The following is a 23,171-nucleotide window of genomic DNA, read 5'->3' as shown; positions in this document are numbered from 1 at the left end:
CAAGTCCATTGCTGCATTTGTTTTCTTTCTACATCCTCTCTTCGTAAACCGACTTAGAGTTAAACTGTGTCCAAAAAAGCTAGCAAGGGATTATTTATGGGCTCTGTCTCATCCAAGGAGCAAGCGCAGCCTTTCTGTGCCTGCTGAGCATCCCTTACTGCAGCTGTCCTGCGGGCTCGGTTTGCAGGTGAAACCCTCCCTGAGGGTGCAGATGGGACGAGGAGTCAGGGACAGGAGGAGAGGCTCATCCTCAGTCGCTCTTGCTGCTGACCCTTTGGCTATGGGACATCTGAGGTCTGACCTCTATCTGCGGCTGCATTTTCTGTCCCTGGCTTAGCTGTAGCTTGCTTTCCCTCCTGCTAACCCCCTTCGAAAGTTTGATCCTCTCTTTTTCTCTTTCACCCAGATGGACAGCCCAAAAAGGTTCGGAAGGTGCCTCCTGGACTCCCCTCCTCGGTGAGTCCAATAAACCAAAGATCCCCGCGGATCTCCCGTCCCCTGCTCCCTCTGCAGCCCACGCTGCCGTCCCCGCGGCTCCAGCCACCCAGCCAGCAAAAGCATCCTCATTCCTGGGGGGGGGGCTGGCATTTTAGCAGGACGAGGAAGGGTTTTACTGCCCATGCCTTCCTTCATGGGAGGAAAACGGGGAACCGCAGCGGGGCTGGGGTGCTATCAAGGCAAAGGGGTGGCGGTGCTCCCCGAGCGGAGCAGCCTGCGGCATCTGCGCCCGGCCCCCTGCCCTCGCCGCTCTCCTCGGCCTGACGTTATGTCGCGAGTGCCCCAGTGAAATGCAATATTCGGGACGATCAGATTTCACTCCAGAAGGGAAACCAAACCAGTTGTAACACAGGCAGGCAGCTGGGGCTGCTCCAGGTGTGTGCGCTGCCTGCGCTGTTTTATAAGAAAGCCGAGCAGCCTGTAGGAATATGTTAGCCATGCTCCTGCGGCTGTTAGAGGGGAATAAACTGAACAATGTCTTTGTGGCTAGAAGTAATGGGATCTGCAGGAAAGCTAATTGGGGCGGGCTGGAGGGTTCTTGCAGGAATATGGGAGCTGTCTGGCCGTGCAGCGGCCGAGGCCGCATTCCTCGCCGGAGCATTTGCATGCTCGCAGGGGCTCGGGCGGGCTGCGTCCTGTGGGAGGGCTGGAGCTGGGGCTTGGGCTGGAGCTGGGGCTTGGGCTGGAGCTGGGGTTTGGGGTGGCTGCAGATGTGGCTCTTGCCGGAACACATCGTACCCCTACCCATAGCTGGTGCTGGCACAGCATGGAGCGAGGGGACGTCTACGGGTGTCCAGCCTTGAGGAGCTTTTGTGCTGTCGCTGCTAATGTAAAGCGTGGTCTGAAACCTCCGCTGTGGGTTCTGCCTGTGGAAACGAGACCCCAGCTGCCAGTTTTGGGGAGGACGGAGGAAGGGAAGGGTGCTGAGGGCTTGCTGGCATCACCTCTCAGAGCGGAGGGCGGCAGAAGGCAGCGAGCAGAAGCCCAGCTCCAACCGGCAGCGCTGGGTTGCTCTGAGAGCCGTGTGTTTTAACAGAAAACCTGCTTGAAGCAGAATTCGTGTCTCTGCGTCGTGCTTGTGTGAAATTCGGAGCTTCTAAACCGCAGCTGACATGTGGGGAGAACATTGCTCCCGACAAATGGCCGTTTATTGGCCTCGGATATCAAAGGCGGCGGGGCCCTCCGCCTGTCGCGCTGGCGGTGCCCGGAGGAGGGCCCCGGCCCTCCCAGAGGAGCTGTTGGTGTTTGCCGAAGCTCAGCCCCATGCGTGTGTCAGCGCCGACACCTGCACCCTGCTCTTCCACCCCAGGAAGCGCTGCCTCCCGACCCGGCGGGCCCTCGCCTGAGGAGCCCGGGCCTGGCTGTGTGGGCCGGGGCCGTGCGTGCGGCCTCCTGCGCCCGGCCTTCGTCCCCCCACCAAAAAAAAGCCCACCTCATTCAGGCTCGTCCCCACCGAGCCCCTTTCCCCGGCAGAGGCTGCCCTTCTGCTGTGACCTCTGGCTTTTTGTTTTGTTTTTGAACTTCCATGCCAGGAGAAAGAAATCCACACCTACGTGGTGAGGAAGGCAAAAGGCCCTCGCCTGCCTCAAAGGCAGCAGATCAAAGGCTCTTTCGTGTCTGGCTTGCCTGTGAAGGAGCCCGCTCTGTGTTATCGCTGGACCCCGTGCAAAATAAATAGGTTAATAAGCCTCTTATTAAAATAAAGTGCTTTAATCTGTAATTCTGTAGCTGCTTTGGAAACCGGGAGTGGTCAGCGGCTGAAATAGTTGGTGGCTGAGGTGGGAGCGATGGTGCCGAAGGCACCAGCGGTGTGAGATGGCTAAAGAGGGATGCGAGGGGCAGCTGCTGGCTGCAGACAGGCCCATGGTGCCCCCGGCTCATGGGAACAGACCCCGTTTGGGGTCAGTTCCTGCGAAATAGGTCGTTGGGTGCTGGGCTCGCACGGCAGAGTGCACCGCATCTCGTGTGCCTTGGAGGGCACAGAGAGCCTCCAGGCCTCCATCGCTGCATCCGGCCGATGCGGAGCTGTTACGGAGCTGTATGGCAGGGTCAGGGCCCCTAGCCGCGCTCTCCCACGCGCAGGCGTCCCCAGGCACAGCACCTGGGGCTGGATGAGGCCCCTGCACCTCAGCTGGCCTTGCTGGAGGAAGCTGGGGGGGATTTTGTGCGAGTTGGTTCCTGCAGGGTTTTGTTGCTGCAGTGAGCATGGTGGCTGGGAGCTGCTTCAGCCTGTGAATTCGCAGTCTGGTCACTGCTCTGTTTGGTTTTAGTCTGCCTGGAGTCCCACCCCAGTTTGTGCATTTAAGCAAGAAAAACAGGGAAGGGGAAAAATAATAATAATAAAAAAAAAATCCCTGCGACTCCCAGTGCTGGGGCTTTTCACGCAGCTCCCTCGCCAGCTCTCGCCGCGCTGGCAGTTTTAACCGGAGGAAATGACCTCACCTAGAGGTCCTCGAAGCCGACGCCGGAGCTGCCGGCGAGGGCTGGGGCCACGGGGGGGAGCAGGGACCTGGCGCTGATTTACCGCTTCCTGCGGTGCTTGGCCGGCGGCCGCGGCTCGGCCGGCTCCCCCGCGCGCAGCGGGGCTGGGATGCGCCTCGCACCCTCTCTGCTGCTCTGGGGAAAAGCTCAGACGGCTTTTTCAAAGCCTCCCCTTGGCTCCCCAAAAGTGAAATTAAAGATCTGGAGGGGCTGGGGGCACCTGTGGGGCTGGGGTAGGGAAATGGGACCCTCGGGATCTGATGGGAGGCAGAGGGTCGGGGACATCGGAACAGGGCAGGTTCGCAGCGAGGCGAAACCCCCTTGCTTTGCAACCCTGTTCCCTTCTTCCCCGCTATTTTATTCTTCTTATTTTCGCTCTGGATTTATTAAATGGATGCTGAGGCTCACCACGGCCCCCCCGCTCCGCTGCCGCACAGCTGCCTCGCGCGCTGGCCAGGTGCCAGCCCCTGGCAGATGGCGCAGGGCTATTAGACGTGCTTCATTCGATTCCCTGTCCCAGCTCCCGCTATTTAATCAAATTATAGGAAAAGTCAATTTACTGGATTCTCATTCTTCGCAGCCTCCGCCATTCCCCCGCTCTCCCCGGCCGCCGTGCGCACGCGCTGCCCATGCGTGGGGCTCCTCCAAAGCCGTGCTCGATGCGGCACAAAGGCAAAGCCCCCCCCCAAATCTTCATTTGTTGAGCGAGGGATGGAGGGCGGTTTCTGTCTGTCAGATTTTACCCTTCCCCTCTCTTTATTTTCGTTTTTCACTGGCTCCCCGGTGGCGCTGATGCCCACAAGTTGCTTTTAGCTCCCTGGTGCCCCGTGGGGTCCAGCCGCCCACCGGGGAAGCCCCGCGCTGGCCCTGGGGAGGTTTTTTCAGACCTGGTTTAGGGCAAAGCCTCCTCATGGAGGTCAGCACCCAAAGGGGAGCAGGCAGGGGGCCACGGGGGGCTGCTGGCCTCGGACGGAGCCGCCTGCTCCCAGGGACAGAGACCGGCACGGATGAGAACTGTGTGTAGGGCGAGCGCTGCCCACGGGGCTCAAGGGAAGTTGGTCCAAGAAGCAGGAACCTGGGGCCCAAGGGGAAAAAGAAGCAATGCATTTAAATATAATCACTGGTGCATTTCAGAGATTTTTTTTTTAATCTATTCCTCCCCCTAAAAAGAAGAAATTCTCAGTGTTTTGGGCAATTGCAAAAATAGAGAACAATTTCCCCCCCCCCCGGTACTGGGTGAGGAGAAGGGGTCGGAGGGGCTGGCTGGGTGTGAGGAAAGAGAAACTTGAGGCCAGTTTCCTTTCCAAAGAGAGCTGCATCTTCCAGGCAGAGCTGGCTGAGCATGCCCAGCCAGCCCCTGCACCCGCCTCTGCTTTCGTGGGTATTAGAAAAAAAAAATCAAATAGCAGTTTCAGAATGAATCAAGGGGTGATGAAAATAGGCCGAAACAAAGGTTCTCACGTAATTTCGAGTGGCATTTCGGTTTCTTTGCGTGTTGAATTCCTGCTTTAAAAATGTATGGTTTTGCACAAAGCGCATGATGGTTTTCTGCGAGGGCTTTCTAGGATGCGGTTGGTTAATTTAGGGAAAAAAAAATCTTTTTTTGCTTAATGTACTGTCAAGTACCACATACCTGAACGGAGCTGCAAAAATCTGGCCGAAAGCCCTCCAAAAGCTGTTCTTTCCCGTGTGCCATTCCGCACGAGGGACTGCTCAGGTCACAGCTTTGTGGTCTCCCCGTTTTTGGTGCTTTGCAGCCTGACCCCAGGCACAAGTGCAAGGAGCGGGGCTGTGGCCAGGCACTCCCCCTGTGGGGTCTGGGAGGCTGCGTGTGTCCCTACAGCCCTGGGACGCACACGGGCTGGGGTTTTGGGGGCTGTCCTGCTGCTGGAATGAAGAAGGATTGTTAAAATAAATAAAACAAAGCTGTGGCACCTTGCAGCCCACGGGTTCACAAGTGAACGCAGCATGGGGATGAGCTGGTCCCGAGGGCTCGCTGGTCCCTGTCCCCACCACCCCGCGCCATCTCCTCCCGGCCCAGCCCATGCCCTTGGGTGCGGGTTAGCGCGCAGAAATGATCATGTTTGTGGTTACCCATAAAAAGCTATAACCGCAGAAAAGGGAACTAGAGCAGCGAGTCGAAACTTGTGCTGGTGCCGGCCTCCTGGGCGCTGTTACGGGAAGGCGCAAGCTGGTCGGCTCGACCCCACGCCACTCCCTGGCTGTTTGGTACCATCCCCGTCACTTTGACCCCCACCTCTTTTGCCAAATTTTGCCTCTTTTGTCGCCTGCTGGGATGAGGGGAAGCGAAGCCGTGCTGGGGGGGTGACCCCCAGGGAGCAAGCGGGGCCGGCGGGTGGCCGAGCACTGCTCCTCACCCCTTCTTCCCCCCTCTGCAGGTGTATCCATCCAACTCAGGTGATGACTACAGCAGGGATCCAGCTGGATATACCCCCTCGAAACCTCCCAGCACTGTGTATCCCGGAGCCTTTTATATGGCAGGTGAGTTATTAACCACCCCGGTGCCGCAGGGGCTGCCCAGCACGTTGCGGCCGATGGAGGAATTGCACAGCATGTGGTTGGGGCTGGAGCACAAGATGCAGCCCCAAAAACAGCTCCATGTGCCAAAACAGGGCAATGCTCAGCGTGGGCAATGGGTGAAGGGGACGGATGCAGCCCCCAGCCCAGGCTGCAGGACACGTGCCGGCATCTCTGCCCCGCTCACCTCTGCCTTCCCTTGCAGACGGGCTCCATAACTCGCCAGACCTGTGGAGTTCACCCGGTGCCATGAGCCAGTCAAGTTACGGGGCCATGCTGGGCAGCTCCTCCTCCCCGCTCCCGCAGCCTGCCGGCTTCAACAGTTTACATCAGCACGAACGCATGGTAACGTCCCTGTCGTCCCCCGGGAGCCGCGGCACAGCCCTGCGGGCAGAGCTCCGGTGGCTGCAGCCTTTCGGGGGCCTCCCTCACCCCTTTCCCCCCTCTTGCCAGAACTACCAGCTGCATTCAGGAGAGGTCAACGGCGGGCTCCCCTCCGTGTCGGGCTTTTCCTCGGCCTCCACCCCGTATGGCGTCTCCAGCCACACGCCCCCGATCAGCGGCACGGACACCATGATGGGTACGTAGGGCCCCGGGCACCCCGCGGAGCCTCGTGCCGACGCGCAGTGACACGCTGTGACACCTGTGTCCTCTTTGTCCCTTGTGTGCCCTCTTTGTCCCTCGTGTGCCATGCAACGCGCAGCTCACCCCTGCGGGATGCCTGGGCCGGCTCTAACAGGGGTCGGGTGCGGGGTTTTGGCCTCCCGAGGCAGCAGGGGCTGGCACCCCGCTGAGTGAGTCTGGGAGGAGACCAGGGTCTGCGAAATCGCCCCGTGGGGACGCCACGGCTCAAGTGAGCTGCGGGGGGAGTTGGCACCAAGTTGCAGGAAGGCGCAGGGGCTTCGCGTGAAGCCCTTCATCTAAATCCAGAGCACTGCGTTCAAGTTAAAGCCCTGAGTGCTTGGATCTCCGGCCCTGCTGAACCTGTTACAAAGGCTGTTACTGAAAAGAACTCGTGTTCTCTGGCAAGTGAGGTCCCTGACCTCAATTCCTAGGGAAACCCTTCTTTTCCCTTCTCTGAACAAGCTGGGGATTGTAGGGGCCTAAAGTGCCCCGCTAAAGTGGCTCCTGCTGTGGTGGGGCACTTGGCTGCTGTCAGGGCACGACGCCTTCAGCCTCGTCTCATCGAGACGTTTCTGCGGCCCCAGGGAAGCCACTGGGCACACATACCCTCGTCCGGGCTGCTCTGAGCTGTGCATCCATTTATTTTTCAAGAAAAGCAGTAAGAATGAGGGATTTCAATCTGAGAGCAGGTAAAGAGGAGGTCCGGTACGAGGTGTCTCGTCCCAGCGGGTTTCTGGCGCCCTGCAGTGATGTCTTTGTCCTCTCCTGACAGGTAACAGAGGAACCACGGCCGGGAGCTCAGGAGACGCGCTTGGGAAGGCACTAGCTTCAGTAAGAGCTGCGGCAGATCCCCAACCCACTCCCTGTCCCTATAGGCCTCCCCTCTGTAACAGGGACCCTCTTGGCAGTGGGGAAGACAGACACAAGAAGTTTGGGTGAGCCTGTGCACCCCAGGAACACAGCTTCCCCTTAGCAGATGGGGAAACCGAGGCACTGGGCGTTACAACAGCCCCATGGGCAGACCCGTGCCCACAAGCTGACACTGCACCGCACAGCCATGTGCCCCGCACTGTCCTTGTGGTAGGACCCGAGGGTCCTGGTGCCCTGTCCCTGTGTGCTGCTTCAAACTGGAGGGCACTGGTTCCCCTGGGGAGCAGCGTCCTTTGCTGCTGGGCTCTCAGAGCTTGAGGTTGCCCCAGTCCCGTTCAGCACGGGGACCTTTGCTTTTGCAAAAGGTGCTGCACCCCACGATAATTTCTTGCGTTTCTTGCTTCCTTCCACAGTGGGACCCCAAGAAGGGAGGCTGCAGCTGCAGGGGCAGCGCCAGTGGGGGGACAAAGGGAGACCCCAGTGTTAAAGGGAGACCTGCAGGGCAAAGGCTCCCAGGGTGCTGGGGGTAGCTCTGGGGCTGGCGCTGGGACGGGAGGGACGTGCTGGTCCTCGCTGCGGCGGTGCTTGGGAAGGGGAGAGCGAGCACGGGGTGAGCGCTGCTGACTGTGCCCTGCTTCTCTTGCTCCAGATTTATTCCCCAGATCACTCTAGCAATAACTTCTCATCAAACCCCTCTACACCGGTCGGCTCCCCTCAGGGCCTTGCAGGTAGGTGAAAGCGTTGCTCTTCGGGTGCGTGAGGTTTGCTGTCAGGGGGTGTAAAGCAGTGTGCTTCCCAGGTCAGCTCCAAACCCTCATTAAAGACCCTGTGCTTTTGGCAATCTGACCAAATCCCCCTTATTTTTGAAAGCAGGGGAGTGAAGAGGGAGGAAAAGAAAGCCGGAAGGTGTATGTCCCCCTCTGTTCCGAGTGGAGCAGTGCACAGTGCAGCTCCCATCCCATGGCACAGCACTGGGAGCGTGGCACGCGGGGCGATGGCCCTGCATGCCCCTGGGTTTGCCCCTGCGGAGGTATTTTGGGAGGTGGCTCTGCTGGAGGAGCGAGCCTGGAGCATCTCTGCCCCCCCTCAAACTCCTCACGCCGTTCAGAGAGCTCCGTCCCCGAGCATCCTGTCTCAGTGGGGCCTGGGCAGCTTTCCCCTGGTTTTGTCTCCCATGGGAGGAGCCCAGTTTGAACTGGGACACAGCCAGCTAGTAAAAAGCATTTTCAGCATCTGCTGAAGGTCCACCTCCCGGGTGCCTGGGTGCAGAGCGACGTAACGCCCCCGGCCTGCTGCTCCACCGAAATGGGAGCAGCCTTGGAGGCTCTGGGAGGGGTGCTCAGAGCAGCACATCCCTGGTCCCTGGCCTGGCAGCGTGGGCACACCGCCTGCCTCTTCCCTGAGATAATACGGATTTTAAAACCTCTCAAACTCCGAAGACCTGAGCTCAGGTTCCTGACGAGGCAGAGCAGCAGGGGCCGTACAGAAATTCCCCCGGGTGGCTGTGGGACCAGACCACAACCCTTGGCAGCATCTCCGTGAGATAAGGTGGGCACCTGCCCGGAGCCAAAGCTCCTCGGCGGGCACCCCGCTGCCTTGGGAGCGGTGATGGGGAGCAGGGGCAAAACCTGTGCCTGCGCGTGGCATGGCCGCACCTGTATGTGCCAGCCCCTGTGCGTGGCGTGACCGGTGCCACGGTGGCCTTGCACGGTGTGACCAGCGCCGCGGTGGCCCTGTGCATCGCAGTGCGTGCCATGGTTGCCTGCGCAGCGCCCTGGTGGCCCCGTGCTGGCCCAGCTTCCAGCCCCACCTAGCGGCTGCTGTGCCCGGTCCCAAGCTGTCACCGTTTGTTCGCAGGCACATCCCAGTGGTCGCGAGCGAGCGGACAGGGTGCCTTATCTCCCAGCTACGAAGGGAGCCTCCACACCTTAGTAAGTGTTGCCCAAGGTTCTCCTTTCTCCTTTCCTTCTCCGTTCCACCAGGCACCTGCTGGGAGCGGGCTGGGTAAACGCCTCTCCCCCAGACGTCTGGGACCCGAAAGAGGGTGGTTGGTACACGGTTGGGTGCAGCTGAGCAGATTTGGGCACCTGATTCCCCGAGCCCACAGCCTTGCTGACGTAGCCCAGCACCCTTAGCCCCTTACGGCCCACCCACACCACTGCGGGGCTGGCCCAGCCTTACAGATCTGTGCTGGTTTCTGCCCGCCTTGTCAGAGCAGACCTGCTGGTGTGACACCTCGTGTCCTTGGGGGTGGCAGTGCCGGGGTCAGGGTGTTGTTTCTCCCCACATCCGCCTCGCAGCAGCGGAGGTGTGGTTGCAGCCTTAGCAAGAGGGCTGCAAGGGGCTGCTGGCTTTGCGGGCGTTAACGCAGGTTTTGTTTCTCCGCCCGCTCCCTGAAGCAAAACAAAATGGAAGACAGGTTGGACGAAGCCATCCACGTGCTGAGGAATCACGCCGTGGGCCAGACAGCCGCCATGCCGAGCAGCCACGGGGACATGCACGGGCTCCTGGGCTCAGCACCAGCCCACAGCGCCGCTGTGGGCAGCCTGGGCCAGGCCTTCCCCGCCTCGGTCATGTCCCTGGGAAGCAGGCACCCGAGTCTGGTGAGTGGGGGAGCGCACGGCGGTGGCTGGTGGGGCTGTGTCAGGAACCCATGTCCCGACGTCCCCCGACAGCCGGAGGGACGTCGCTTTTGGTGTGAGAGCAGCTCGATTTGTCCAGCTTGGGTGGCAGCTTCGAACTGCCACCGCTGATCCCAGGTGCTCTGAGCACCCACGGGGTCTTGTGCTGGTTCCCCAAGGTGCCCCCTGGTCCACAGCAGCATGTTTTTGGCAGGTCTGGTTCCCTGCTGAAGTGGACATTAATGCATTTCCACTCTCTGGAGAACCAGACGTGCTTTGCACCTGAGCACCCCCGTCTCTACAGCTAAGCCATGGACAACCTGTGTGTCCCGTGCCACAAACCAGCGCCAGCTGCAGAAATGAGCGCTTGCAGCAGGGCTGGCTCTGTCCTGCCAATGCAGTGCGGCCCTGGGGGGGTTCAGGCTCGGGAAGGCTGCCCAACCCTTGCCCCTTGCATCCAAGCCCTTCAGGGTGATGTCCGTGCTGCCGGGATGTCCCCTGCTCCGGGGGCTTTTGGGCGGCTTGCAGAAATATTGGTGCTTGGTGGAGACAGGATGCGTGCAACCACGCAGGGTGTCTCTGCAGCGTGCGAGCCGTGCATCCCAGCAGAGAGAGGCTTTCCCGTGGGGCACAGAGCTGCTTTCTGCAGTGTCCTCACCGCAGTCCCTGGAGGGGAGCCGGTGTAGGTTGGCTCTTCTCTCCTGCATGCAAGCCCCCCCGGTGGGAGCGTGCAGGGAGGGCACGCGGCTCTGCTCGGGGTGACCTGCGCCCGCTGGCCGTGACACTGCCACCCCTCAAGGCTTGCTCTGCTCGTTCTGCTGTAGGTGGGAGGAGGTCACCCCGAAGACGGGCTGTCCAGCACCCCCAGCATGCTCCACAACCATGTCACACTTCCGTCACAGCCCAGCTCGCTCCCTGACCTCAGCAGGCCGCAGGACACGTACAGCGGTAAGGCAGCTCTGCACACGCGCACGCTCCAGTCCCACGGCAGCTCGGGGTGGGGGCTCTCACGAGGCTGGTGCTCCCTGGTGGTTCCCGTGCTGACCCTTTTCCAGAGGTCCTTGACGCGGCTTCTGGTTTGTCCTGCGTGTTCCTGTCCCTTCGGCTGTGGGTGCAAAGAGCCCCCGGGCCCTGCGCTGCTGGGGGAAGGCTGGGCTCTGACCCTGGAGGGGGTGGGGGGTGGGATGGGGGGGTGAAGGGGATGGGATGCCGCCGTGGGGCAGAGCCAGTGACCCTCCAGCTTTGCTGGCTGCAGACTGGTGATGCAGGATGAGCCTGGGATGCAGCACTGCAGGAATGGGGCCTGGTGACCCCCCGAGCCTGCTCCAACCCCCTCTGCTTCCTCGGCAGGCTTGTCAGGGGGGCTGGGGCGAAGCAGCGTCTCCTCGGGAACCAGCGAAATAAAGCGGGAGGAGAAGGAGGACGAGGAGAACACATCAGTGGCGGATAACTCAGAAGAGGAGAAGAAGGAGCTGAAACCCTCCCGGAACAGAACAAGGTGCTCTTTGAACAGGTCTCTCCCTTCACTTACTCTGTTACCCGTCTGAAGGCATTCGGGCTGGGGCACGGCCACGGTGAACCCCGGGCGCTCGGCTCGGCCCAGTGAGGCCAGGGGTCGTCCCGTGGTGTGGACCCGCCAGCCCCTGCCCGCCACAGGAGCCCTGCCCGTCCTCTCAGGTGCGTGGCGTGGGCCGTGCCGTGCTGGGGAAGGCTCCCGGCCTCCCTGCCCTGCTTCCCCCGTCCCCGCGGCCGGAGGCTTTGTGCCTTGTCCACGCAAGCTGCGCCCGCCTGCGTGGTCGCTGGGGGCATCGTGGCTGTGCTCAGGCAGGAAGGGGCGCTCAGCGTCCCTGGCTGGAGGTTGGGGGAGTTTTCAGCCTCCTCCCTGCTTCAGCTCGGCTCTGCTGTCTGCCTCGGGGCTCCTGAACCCCCGTCGCATCCAGCCAGACACGTGGCAGCGGATCAGGTAGAGTCCTTCCAGCGTGCTGGCTTGTCCGCAGCTTCGCCATCGGCTCAGGGACCTCGTCAGGGCGATGCTGCCCAGAGGGGCAGTGCCGGCCCCGCTCCTACCAGGCAGCAGCCACCTCCTGCCCCAGAGGCAGGTGCTGCCCGTCCCCGAAATTGTAGCTGGGGACACCAGTGGTCAGCCCTGAATGCCTTCTCCAGGCCACCGCACGACCTCCCAGCGACAAACTCAGGCCTTAATCGCGTTGTTGTGGTTTCTTTATTTGTTTTGTATTTAAAAAAAAAAGGGGGGGGGTGGAGGGGATGGAAGAAGAGTTTTAATTGCTTCTCTCCAAAGTCACCGCATGTCCCCGTGTCCCAGCGGGGGCACGCGGGGCGCAGCGTCTCGGTGCCCGATGTGTGTTTCTTTTCTGTGAGTTGACCAGTGCTGAGAGTGCACGCGAGGAATGTCCCTGTCTCGTTCTTATTTTAAACCATTAGTCAAGATGAGGATGAGGAGGACGATCTTCTTCCCCCAGAGCAAAAAGCCGAGAGAGAGAGAGAAAGGAGGGTCGCCAATAATGCCCGTGAGCGCCTGCGGGTCCGTGACATCAACGAGGCCTTTAAAGAGCTCGGACGCATGTGCCAACTCCACCTAAACAGCGAAAAACCGCAGACCAAACTGCTAATCCTACACCAGGCCGTATCAGTCATACTGAACCTGGAGCAACAAGTTAGAGGTCAGTGAGGGTCCCGGAGTGGTGATATTTTACGTATCTGATCGGCACGGGGCTGTCTGTCTGTCTGTCTCCTGTGACATGTGCTGTGGTGCCTTGCACTCTCTCTCTGCCCTGTGGCCTTGGATTCCCAAGGCTGTTGATGTCCTTTTTTTTTTTTTCTTTTTTTGTCCTTTTTTTTCTTTTTTTAATTTTTTTTGCAACCCTGCTGTTCTCTCTTTTGTTCCCCCCTGCCATCGCGTGTGCTGCATGCTGGTCCCCGAGGGGGAACCTGCGCCCGCCAGCCCCGGCGGCTGTCCCCGCTTTCCTGCAGCCAGCCGCTTTGCTCAGCTGCTTGGCCAGCAAAAAAAACGACCCAAACAAACAAACAAACAGCAAACCTTGAGAGGACCTGAAACCTCTCCGAGGGCAGCTCCAAGTCCAGTGCCCATCCCTCCCCATGGCTGCTCGGGAGGTGCCTCCTTCCTCCCCGGCACAGCGCTGGGGAGCGCAGGCGACGCGCGAGGGGACGGCACCGCTGAGCCCAGGACCGGGCAGCCCTCGCCGCCTCTCAGAACCGCTCTCCGGCACGAGCCGGGAGCTCTGCGTGTCCGTAGCAGGGCCCGGAGCCAGCAGCGGCCACGTGTGGGCTCTCCCCCTCGCCGGGGCAGGCTCGCTCCTTCCCCACGCGTGTGCGCCCGGAGGGGAGGCGCAGGGCTCACAGGGCTCAGCTTCCCGCTCCGGAGGACTTTGCTGCTTTGTTCCCGCAACCCGCAGTGCATGCTCCTGCCTCCCGGAGCCGGGCAGGTTAACCCCCTTTCTCTCTGCAGAGGCTGTTGTAACACGAATCCGTGGTTTGTGCCTGGCTGTGCTCCTCTCTGCTGGCCTCTGCTGTTGCATTGATGTTGGAGTCCTTTGTGCCTCTCTTCAGTTTGTAATTTTTTGCCTTTCATAACGTATATTTTTTCCTGTCTCTTTTTTAATTTCCCCTTCCTTTTTTTTTAATTTCGAGTTTTTATTTTTTGGTTCTGTTCTTTCTGATCTCCTACAGACAGTCCCCAGCCGTGACCTCTCGGTGGTCCCACTCTCTACCTTGTACTTGCTGCTTGCGGATGGAGACAGGAGCCGAGGGGCGGCGGGGGGCCGGGTTAGACAGAGTTGGCACCGTGGTCACTTTGGTCTCCCACGCTTGTCCCTTTTTAAACCCTCCTTGGACGCAGCTGGGGAGGCAAGCCGAGCCCCGTGTGCTGCTGTCGGCAGACTTTAGCGCAGGCAGCTAGGGTGTCACTTCTCCAGCGGTTTTGGTCTCCGGGCTGCTCTGCAGGAGAGAAGCCGACCCCACATCCCCTCCTGCGGGGCTGCAGTGGGGCCATCGGGCCCCCGTGTGCCCAGCCAGGGCTGCTGGGGTCCTTCTGCCGCGATCGGTGGCTAACAGGGCAGGAAGGGGAAGGAGATCAGGGAGGTGTTACAGGAGCCAGGCAGGCAGGTGCCACAAAGTGGCCAAGGCGCCACACGTCCTTACAGCCCCGAGGACGCCGCAGGGTGCCACAAACCTCCAGCAGCGCTTGCTGGCGGCGGGGAAAGGGCTCCATCCTGCTCGGCTGCGGCGTGCAAGGCGCTGCCGGAGCTGCAGCACTGCCAGGAGCCGCAGGGCTGCCGGGAGCCGCGGCCACCAGCGTTAGCTGGGAGGAACGAGCCCTGTCACTGCCAGGCTCCCCTCCCCGGCCGTGGCGTCCCCAGGCGCTGGGGAGTGGCAGGGACAGCGGCAGGGACAGCGGCAGCCCCCAGCCCCACGCAGGCAAAAGCTCATCCGGGGAGCCCTCGCTTCCCCTCCGCGCGGTCAGGCGCAGCCTGGGGGCTCTCCAGACCCCTGAGCGGACCCAGGAAGGCTCTGCCTCTGCCGCCCACCTTCAGGGGAAGCTTGTCCCCGCGTGGCTCCCCTGGAGCCGAAGGCCATGGTATGCCCTGGTGTGAGGTCTCACCCGAGGAAGGTGTCTTTCCTGCAAGAATTTTTGCTCTGGGGGAGAAGGTCGTCTGTACAGCAAATTGGGGGCTCGGAGGGGATGGGCTGCAGGCGAGGCCACGGTTGAAGACGCTGCCAGCACGGTGCTGCCTTCCCCACCCACCGGCCTGTTTGGGGCACCCCCAGGATGCCGCCAGCGGTGGAAGCTCTCCTGAGCTCCCAACCCTGCCTGGAAAAGAAAATTCCCCCCTTCCAGGCTGACTTTGGGGTTGGATTTTGGCCCTGTGGAAAGACCTGGATTCAGTGACTGCATCCGAGACTGACTTCCAGCAGCAGCCGAGCACGCTCAGCTCCCACCCCGGTGCTGCCCCCACCCGTAAGAGGGTGCTGGGCCCCGCTGCCCTGCGCTGCTGGGGCACAAACACCTTCACTGGGATGGCTGCAGCTCTGGTTTCTGAAGGAAACTGCAAAGAAGAATTTGGTTTCTGCCAACAAGTCTTTGTCTTGGGGGATAAACCCAACGTTTTTGGCTGAGACACCCCCCGCGCCTCCCAAACTTTTGAAAACAAACAGAACGGTGAAATTTTGCGGGGGGGGGGGGGGGAAGCTGTCGGTGCTGCTGCTGCATCCGCAGCCCCCCAGCCCCGCGCTGGCAGCACCTTCCCGCGGCTCGCAGGGGTGGCTGATGGCCCGAGTGGCCTGGGCCGCCCCGGAACGCACCCGAGGCGAATTGGCACCCAGAGTGAGCCCGTTTGGGCCGTTCGCAGCGGACACCAGAAGCACTACCAGCACGGCAACATCTAGCCCCCCCTCCTGGTACCACCCCCCTGACTAACCCCTGTGGTGCTATGAACCCAGCAGTACAGACGAGGCCTTGTCACTGGAGGACAAAGATCTGAGGGACCGGGAGAGGAGAATGGCCAATAACGCCAGGGAGAGGGTGCGCGTGCGGGACATTAACGAGGCCTTTAAGGAACTGGGACGCATGTGTCAGATGCACTTAAAAACGGACAAAGCACAGACCAAACTGATCATCCTACAGCAAGCGGTGCAGGTCATTCTGGGCCTGGAGCAGCAAGTACGAGGTATGGTAACAGCTGGCAGGTGCATTTCGGGGCCTCTCCCCCCACGGCTCTGCGTGCGCGTGCGGCTCTGTGCGGCTCCTGCTTCGTTGTGTGTCTGCCTCGGGTGCGCCGCGCCGCCGGCTGAGCTCTCCAAAGCCACAGCCCCGGGGTGGATTCGGAGCCTCTCTGTCCCTTTCCTGTCGTGCTTAATGGGAATTCGGCACCTGGATCCCATTAAGCAGCTTTGGAAAACTCAGTCCTCGGCTCCGTTAGCTGGCTGGGGCACGTGGGGGTTTCTGAAAGCAAGCAGACGTTTCGGTCGGCACGGTGGCTCAGCCGGGCACGGGGTTTTGCTCTAGCAGGGTCCGGCCACGTTACTGCAGCCACTGCCGGGAGCAGCAGGCAGAGAGCAGCTCTCACCGAGCTCGTTTCCTCGCATGTCCCGTGCGTCTGTCCTGGGACCCTGTCCTCTCGCTTTTGGATGCTGCTGCTGTGCACGATGCTGTTGCCCAGACTGAGGTTGCTTCCTTTCCTCCCTTGCTGTTTTTGGCATAGAGCGCAATCTGAACCCTAAAGCAGCCTGCTTGAAGCGTCGGGAAGAGGAGAAAGTGTCCGGAGTGGTAGGAGACCCCCAGATGACACTTTCAGCTTCACATCCTGGTCTAGGAGATGGTCACAACCCTGTCGGACACATGTAAAGGTATTGTTCCCTGCCCCGTGATCCCAGCCAGGCCCAGACGTGCGCTGCTCCTCTTTAGCAGCTCAGCGCCCCTCGTTGGGCTGCAGCCGGCGTCCTCCTTCATTCACCTTTGGGGGCTGAGCCACACGTGTGCCATTTGCTCATCCATGCACACCCAAAGCCTCTGCCCCGAGCAGAGGCACCATCCCGTAGCTGGCACAGGGGGTTTGGGCGCTCTCACCACCCCGAGCAAGCTCAGCTCTGCGCTGCGCTTCCCAGCCCTGCCCCAGTCGGCTACTGGAAACCAGTGACTGCGGTGGTCCCACGGGAGGGAAGGGGCAGGTCCCAGAAATGCTGGGGAAGGCACAGAAAGTGAAAATCCCATGCGAGGCCGTGGCAGGCGCAGGTTCTGCTGGGCTGTCCCTGGTTTTAGTCTGAGCAGTACAGGGGTGCTGACGGGGGGTTGAACACATCCAGGAGAGATGGGGCAGGGCTAACCCAGCAGCCTGCAGTCCCCCCATAGTGGCCCCGCATCCCCTGGGTGCATGGTGCTGCTGTGGAAAACCAAAAATTATTTAACAAAAGTCAAAAGCTGGCAACCCAGCAAAACAGCAAGCTCGTGTCTCAGCTCTGCTCAGCCACATCAGGCCCTCGGGGCTGACTTCTCCTGCAGAGATGAGGCTGCGGTACAGTGGCCCTGTTTTATTCTCACTTGGGTTTTTCTCATTTGTGGCTTTTACTTGTTTTGTTTGTAGATCTTTTTGTTCCTCTGGATACAGAGATCTGTAGGAAGAAAACCCTCGGTGTGACCTGCAACCTTCTCGAACCATAAACTTTAGTACTGCTAATACTGACACACGTGGACGGATCCTGGCATGACGTAAGGGGTGGAAAAACACTTTTGTCAAAAACAAAACAAAAACAAAAAAATTGCCTTAAGTATAAAGTGCGGAACAGTCAATACATATCACTCAGTTAGGAGGGGGTGGCGTGTTCTCTTGGCTTGTTCACAAGCAGCCAGCAGCAAAATTGTGCCTAAGCTTAATATTTCTTTTTTAAAAAAAAAGAACATTAGTTATGAGATTTTTTATGTAGAACAAATAGCAATGCCTTTTGTTTTTTTTAGCTTCTTTTGCATATGTTTTGTAAGCGACGAAAAGAATTTTTTTTTGTATAAAAAAATGTCTTGTACCCCATGCTTTTCTGCTGCTGTTTCTATAGTTAACGTTGCATCTTTAGGATCAACCAGAATATTAAAATTGTATTAAGAGAGACTGGATATAAAGAGGAATTCTCAGATTCGGCTCTGAAAGCCACTAAAAACGAATGTAGCCACAGCAAGGAGATGTTCTTCCTTGCCTGGCTTGTACCTTCCATTATAAAAAAAAAAAAAAAGAAAAAAAAAAAACACAGACAAACTCGTGCTGAATTCACCATCTCTTTGCTTTGGCCACTTCTGATTTGGGAAAAGGAAGTTAAACAGCAAAGCAAGTTGCAGCAGCATCCTCTGCAGTGCTCCAGCTCCTCCCGGGAGGAGACCGAGGTCCATCAAAGCTCCCTGCAGGGTTCGCGTTCCTCCTGGAGGCTGCTGGCGGCTGCTTCGCGCCTCCGGAGCGCCGTGGCAGGGAGGACGAGCTGCCGGGAGAGAGCAGGCGCTGGGGGGTGGAAGAGAACCAAGGGACTGGTGCGCTTCCAAGGTAAGCCAAGAAGCAACGCGGGTGCGAGAGGAAGACCCGGGGCGGAGCAGAACGCCCTGCGCCCGCGCATCCGAGCGAACTCCTGCTGTCAGAGGCGCTTCCAGGGGCTGTGCTGAACAAAGACGACCGAACAAAGCTGGAGGGACTGGGAAGAGGCAGAGGCAGGTGGAGCAAAGGCAGCAGCGGGGACCTTGCTCCGTCAGCGTCGGAGCGGATGGACGCACGGACACAGGAGCTGGAGGTGGTGGGAAGGGGAGCAGCCACTCCAGCCCTCGGCAAGCCGTGGCTGCGGCAGGATCCCCGCCTCTGCAGCGTCTCCGCGCTCTGGAGCTGTGACCGCTGGAAGTGCAAATGCTGCAGGCTCAGGAAGAGGGGTGGTTTTGCATCCCGCCTTCACCCGCTGTCGTGTCTCCAAAGCATCCACAGAGGTTAGCTCAGCTCAGCACGCCACCCTTCTTGCCACCGGGGACGCATGGTGGCCGCTGTCGAGTGCTCCCGGCCTCCTCTCTCCATCTGGGAAGGACGGGGAGCAGCAAGCACCCGTCCCACGCGACATGCTCCGGTAGCCGAGCTGTGCCAACGACCCCTTCACTCCGAGGCTCACCGGGGCCGCTGCAGATGCCTCCAGCGTACCCAGCAGGAGGAAGCCCCAGCACACAGCGGGGGCCCCGCCGGCACGGGAGCCAGCACAGGGAGCTCAGCAGGGCCACGATGGTGCTGAGCTGCAGCAGCCCATCGGCAGCTGGCAACAGAAGAGCGTCCACCGGGATTTTTTTTTGTTTCTTCCCTCTCCTTCCCCTTCTCCAGAATCACTTCCGAAGTGTTTTGTGCCTGGATCTTCCCAGCAGACGGGGTCAGCACCCCAGGGCGAGGCGAAGCCCCAGCTCGGCAGCGCCTCCGATGCCCAGGGCCGGCTGCTGCCTGGCTCTGCCTGGCGGGGCCGGGCTGAGCGGGACAGTCTGGGGGTGCGGGGCTGGCCGGGGGGCACGTGGGGACAGCGAGCACAGCTGGAGCTCCAGCAGCAGGGTCCATCTCTCTCCTCTTTGCTTCTCTGGCTTGTGTTTCTCGGGGAGCTGCATTGCTTCAGCATAGAGAAAGGGAAGGGCTGGTGAACAGGATTAGGTCCCGTGGCATTTCCTTGGCGTAACCTGGTGCTCTTTTTTTTTGTAGCCATGCTTTGTGCTCTAGCAAAACGTGTTGGAAACACTCAGGACATCGCTCGTCTCCCCGTAGGCATCCCAGACAGGAGCCGGGTGCGGTTGCTGGAGCAGGATGGGCCCCTGTCTCCCTGCTAGTCCAGCCGTAGCTCTTTTGGGTGCTCTTTTGGGGTAGGAAGTGGGGAGTCAGCTGCACTCGTGTGGGGCTTTCCGCGGGCTCAGCGCGGCTGCCCCAGTACTGGGGGGATGCAGCGATGTCCTAGCCTGGCAAGCTTGAAACCATACAAAAAGACTTTCAAGTGCTTCCCCAACACTTTGATTTAGCAACAAGACCTTGGGAAGGTGGTCGTGTACAGGTGGATTGAAAGAAAAGGCCCTGTAAAAAAAAAAATGCAGAAACTGTCAGCAAAGAACATGCGAAAATTTATGATTTGGTCAAAATGTCACTGAAAGCTTCATCCCCTCTGAGTGCTGCCTGACACTCCGCAGGCCAAGGGGGCTCTGGCTGAGACAGCGCCTTTCCCAGCACCCCCAAACCGGCGGGCATGCCCACGGAGAGGGGGCTTTCCATCCGCGTTTAGGTGGTTTAGGTCTTTTGTCTGTAGCAAAACTGGCTAGCTTCCTTGGCAGGGCTTGGACAAAGGTGTGGCATGAGTCCTCGAGCATAAACCCCGCTGTGCCAGGGCCTGGGGAGGGTTTGGTTCCTCCATTCTCCAGCAGGGAAGCACGATGCGGGGGCCTGGCGCTGCTGCGCCTAGGAGCTGCCTCTTTTATAGGAGTGTAGCGAGGAAAAATGACTTTGGCTTGCCTGCTGTGCTTGGCTTGGGGTGAACGTGGTGCCTGTAACCTGCAGGGAAAGTGGCTTTTCTAAGAACAATCATCAGCCAGGTGCTGTCCCCGAAGCACCAGCCTGTTGCAATGAAACTCTTCGGGCAGAGTGGCCAGAGAACTCTGCTGGCGAGCTCGGAGATCTCTTTTCTGCCCCCTTTCTCTTCCCTGCCTGTCTGAGTGTCCCTTGCCCAGGGTGGTCCTGCCCAGGGAGGTGCCGTGGGTGGGTGATGTGCTGCGAGGTGGACCCGGTGCTGTGCTTCCTCCCTCGGCCCCGCTTGCGGAGCCGAGCGCGCCGCCAGGTGCTGGGGAGTGGCTGGAATCTGGTTTGTTAACAGCAAAACTCGCAGATTTTTGTTCTTTCTCCCTCTCTTCGCCTTCACCTGCTTTTGCCCCAGAGCAAAACAGCTGCAGCCTCCCCGAGACTGCACCGCGATGGTCTCGCACTGACGGCACCGGCGGGAGGTGGTGGCAGCCCCCGCCTGCGCCTGCTGCCAGCGCTCCCTGGGGAGTCGAATTCCAGCTCCCCCCTCCTTTGGCAGCCGCTCCCCTGCCCGTGACCCACCACCAGACCCACTCGCAGCCGAGCCAACTCGCCTGGCTGCCGTTCAGCTCCTGCTCTTTGCCAACATCTCCTCGGGCTCTCTGCCCCCTGCTTTTACATCTCGCTCTGGTTTCCTAAGGTGCTGTGCCGGCGGGAGGGGACAGGACCCGCGACGTCTGGGTCGCAGCCCGTGCCACCTCCTGCACCGAGCTCCAGCCTGGGAGCGAGGGATGCGGCTGCGCACGGTGCGGGGACGTGCTCTGCCTGCCCACTGCTCGGGGCCCTGGTCTGTGCCTGGCACTTGGGGTTTTTGCCCTCTCCAGCTGCGAAATGCAGAAGCGTGATGTGAGAGCTCCCCAGCCGTGACCTCGGCGGGCAGTCGGTGCGTTGGCGATGCGCCGGTTTCCTAGAGGTTTTGCACTTGCCGCCCGGTGGTGATCGAACAGGAAGGGCAGAGGCAGGCTGGGATTTCCCCAGGAGTCTGCAATTTCAGGTTCAGTGCAGAAGCTTCTCTCAAAGGTCCTTTGTGTCTCACGCGCGCTGAAGCCAGCAGAGCCTTTGGGGCCTGGGCCCTGGCTGGGTGATTCACTGCTCCCTCCCCTCAGCCCGCAGAGGAGAGGGGGCCCTCGAGAAACAGGAGGCTTGCGACCCCCCATTCCCCTTCCTCGCCATCCCTGAGCTTTGCTTTCATGGGATGGCCGCCAACTTACGTCCCGGCAGAGCCCATGGTCCTGCAGGCCCTGCTGCGTGCCGTGCTGGTGAATGGGGGCCAGCTCCAGGTGCAGCCAGCCCCCAGGCTGGGGCTTTAGCAAAGAGCTGGGGACGGGGAAGTGACGCAGAGCTGGCGCTGGAGCTGGGCTGGGACAGGCAGTGAGCCCCAGACACGGGGCTGGCTGACCTGGAGCAAGCCGTGGCTGCTGGATTCCCCCCTTCCTGCTTAACACCAGCAATAGCAAGACCTGTTCTCTGCACCACAAGCTTGCACGAGGTCTTTGCCCTGTGAAATCCTATGCAACCCCCTCTCCTGTCCCCCGGGGCTCTGCAGGTCCCAGCCCAGCCCCTTCTCTCCGCTCTTGTCCATGACTGCTGAGCCCCTGCTCCCTGCTGCTCTCAGGGTCCAGCTTCATTTCTAGCAGCTCCAAAACCATTTTCAGGCCGGCGCCCCGGAACCAGGGGGGTGGACGAGTGATGAGAGCACAGGAACACCCCCTCCAACTCGTGCTGCGGGAGCTGAGCACTGAATTGGAGGGGCAGGGCCTGTCCTGGGGCTCTTCCGTGCACGCTTCACCCTCCCGTGCCTTCTGCTCGATGCTCGGCAGCTCGCTGCCAGCATCCTTCATCTCGCCCCCTCTTCCCCAGCACCTCTGCCTGGAGCAGCTGCGTCCCACCTCCTTGCTGGGCCAGGCTTCCTTCATCCACCTCCAGCCCCGAGGTGGCTCAAGCCCGTCCGCTGGGCTAGGAGGATTTGGGAGATGGGTGCTGCAGCGGGTCTGGGGTCCGCAGCCCCTGCGGCGGGTGTGGGGACCTGCTGCTCCCTGCAGAGGTTTCATCTTCAGGGCCTTCACCCACGGGGCTCCCGCGGGAGCCGAGCGCGGAGGCGGCATCCTTTCTGCTAAAACTTGTGTTCCCGTCCTGCGTGCCCCCCTCGGGGGGCGAGAGGCAGCCCCGCCGTGAGGCTCCACACCAGTATTGCTGTTCCTCCGCTGTTGTACGCCTCCTGCTCCTCGGGCCTTGCGATCCCCGCTGTGGGCACAGCGCGGACGCAGGCAGTGGCACTGGGGGGGGAGCAGAGGGGTTGCGCTGTAAAACGGGGGGAGCCGGGTGCCGAGGCCGCCTGCTGACGAGCAGCAAGCTGGGGATGCCGTGGTTCCCCCTTCCCGCGTCTCCCAAATCACTTGAAACCCACCAGCGCTTGAGCAAACCTTGTAACGCGGGGGCTCGGGGAGGGACGGGGCCGCGGGAGGCTGAGCGCTCCCCTGCCGGAGGTGTTGGAGCTGTGAGAGGGGAAGGAGGCAGCTGGGGAGGCCGAGCGGGGACGGCCTCGCGGTCTGCAGGAAAGGAACCATTTTCTAAGGAGCTCCCTGAGAAAACGAAGCATTACTTGGTTGCTCTTCATATATATTTTTGTAGGAGGGGGGGGTGGGAGAGCAGACGGGAGATGCCTGCGGACGTTGTTTATTTTTAACCCCGTAGAAAGTTTTGGGTTGGTTTTGGTTTTTGGCCTTTAAAAAAAAAAAATTGGTCCTTGCTTTTGATGTTTATGCTGCCTACCTGTAAATCCAGATGTACTTAAGTGGCTGAAATCCTTGTTCTTAAATCAGATACACATTATAGTTTTGAACTATATATATAGTAAATATATATATATATATGCCTAACCCAGCAAAAATAAAAAAATAGAAAAATAAAGTATTTGGGGGTGGGGAAATGAGTTGTTCTTTGAAATGAATCACAATTGGGGGATTAAATTGTGTTTCTGAGTGCCTCAAGATAAGAATTGTTTTCATTTTTTTAAATAATTTTATACAAGTGTCAAAACAGCTGGCTGGATTATTTGGAATTTTTAAATAATCCTAACTTTTTTAAAGTAGATTTTGAGAACTGTCCTGTATATAACAGTAATGTAGCAATAAATGTGACATTTTATAACAATATTACCTTTTTTCCCCATATCTGTCTTTCAGATGTTGTATACTTATGAATGAAAAGTTGTAATAAAGGTTTTACCTTGAACAAAAAAAAAAAAAGAAAGAAGGAAAAGACGAGCCACAGCAGGTTTCCAGGTGCTGTCCCCTCGCTCTCTGTTCCTCCTGCCCACCGAATGGGTGCCGTGGGGCAGCCTGAGCTGCTGCTGCCCCCGGGGAAGGCTTCCAGCTCTGCCCGTCACCGCAGGATCGGGGCAGCTTCCAGGAGGCTTTGGCAGACCTGGGGGTGCTGGGGTCTCTGGCAC

General features: G+C 59.7%; 1 protein-coding gene across 17 annotated transcripts in view; it reads left to right on the top strand.

The window, feature by feature from the left end:
* The window catches only part of TCF3 (transcription factor 3), a 73,714-nt gene extending 50,836 nt beyond the window's left edge, over nucleotides 1–22,878 (top strand). For 6 of the 17 annotated variants that reach the window (XM_083810778.1, XM_083810787.1, XM_083810785.1 and 3 more), the window contains 13 exons: nucleotides 407–456; nucleotides 5,379–5,481; nucleotides 5,723–5,862; nucleotides 5,971–6,097; nucleotides 6,914–6,972; nucleotides 7,661–7,739; nucleotides 8,869–8,942; nucleotides 9,411–9,614; nucleotides 10,457–10,580; nucleotides 10,983–11,145; nucleotides 12,075–12,313; nucleotides 15,872–16,016; nucleotides 16,751–22,878. In XM_083810778.1, coding sequence (XP_083666904.1) covers nucleotides 407–456; nucleotides 5,379–5,481; nucleotides 5,723–5,862; nucleotides 5,971–6,097; nucleotides 6,914–6,972; nucleotides 7,661–7,739; nucleotides 8,869–8,942; nucleotides 9,411–9,614; nucleotides 10,457–10,580; nucleotides 10,983–11,145; nucleotides 12,075–12,313; nucleotides 15,872–16,014 — 1,505 coding nt within the window. In that variant the 3' untranslated portion in view covers nucleotides 16,015–16,016; nucleotides 16,751–22,878. Of the gene's footprint in view, nucleotides 1–406; nucleotides 457–5,378; nucleotides 5,482–5,722; nucleotides 5,863–5,970; nucleotides 6,098–6,913; nucleotides 6,973–7,660; nucleotides 7,740–8,868; nucleotides 8,943–9,410; nucleotides 9,615–10,456; nucleotides 10,581–10,982; nucleotides 11,146–12,074; nucleotides 12,314–15,110; nucleotides 15,338–15,871; nucleotides 16,017–16,750 lie in introns of all 17 variants that reach the window. The other 11 variants (XM_083810794.1, XM_083810793.1, XM_083810783.1 and 8 more) reach the window with 5 other exon arrangements.
* Nucleotides 22,879–23,171: the final 293 nt, after the last annotated feature.

This window comes from Anser anser (genome assembly GCF_964211835.1).
Source record: "Anser anser genome assembly, chromosome: 25".
NCBI classification, from domain to species: Eukaryota; Metazoa; Chordata; class Aves; order Anseriformes; family Anatidae; genus Anser; species Anser anser.
This window is presented reverse-complemented; position numbering and strand designations above follow the sequence as displayed.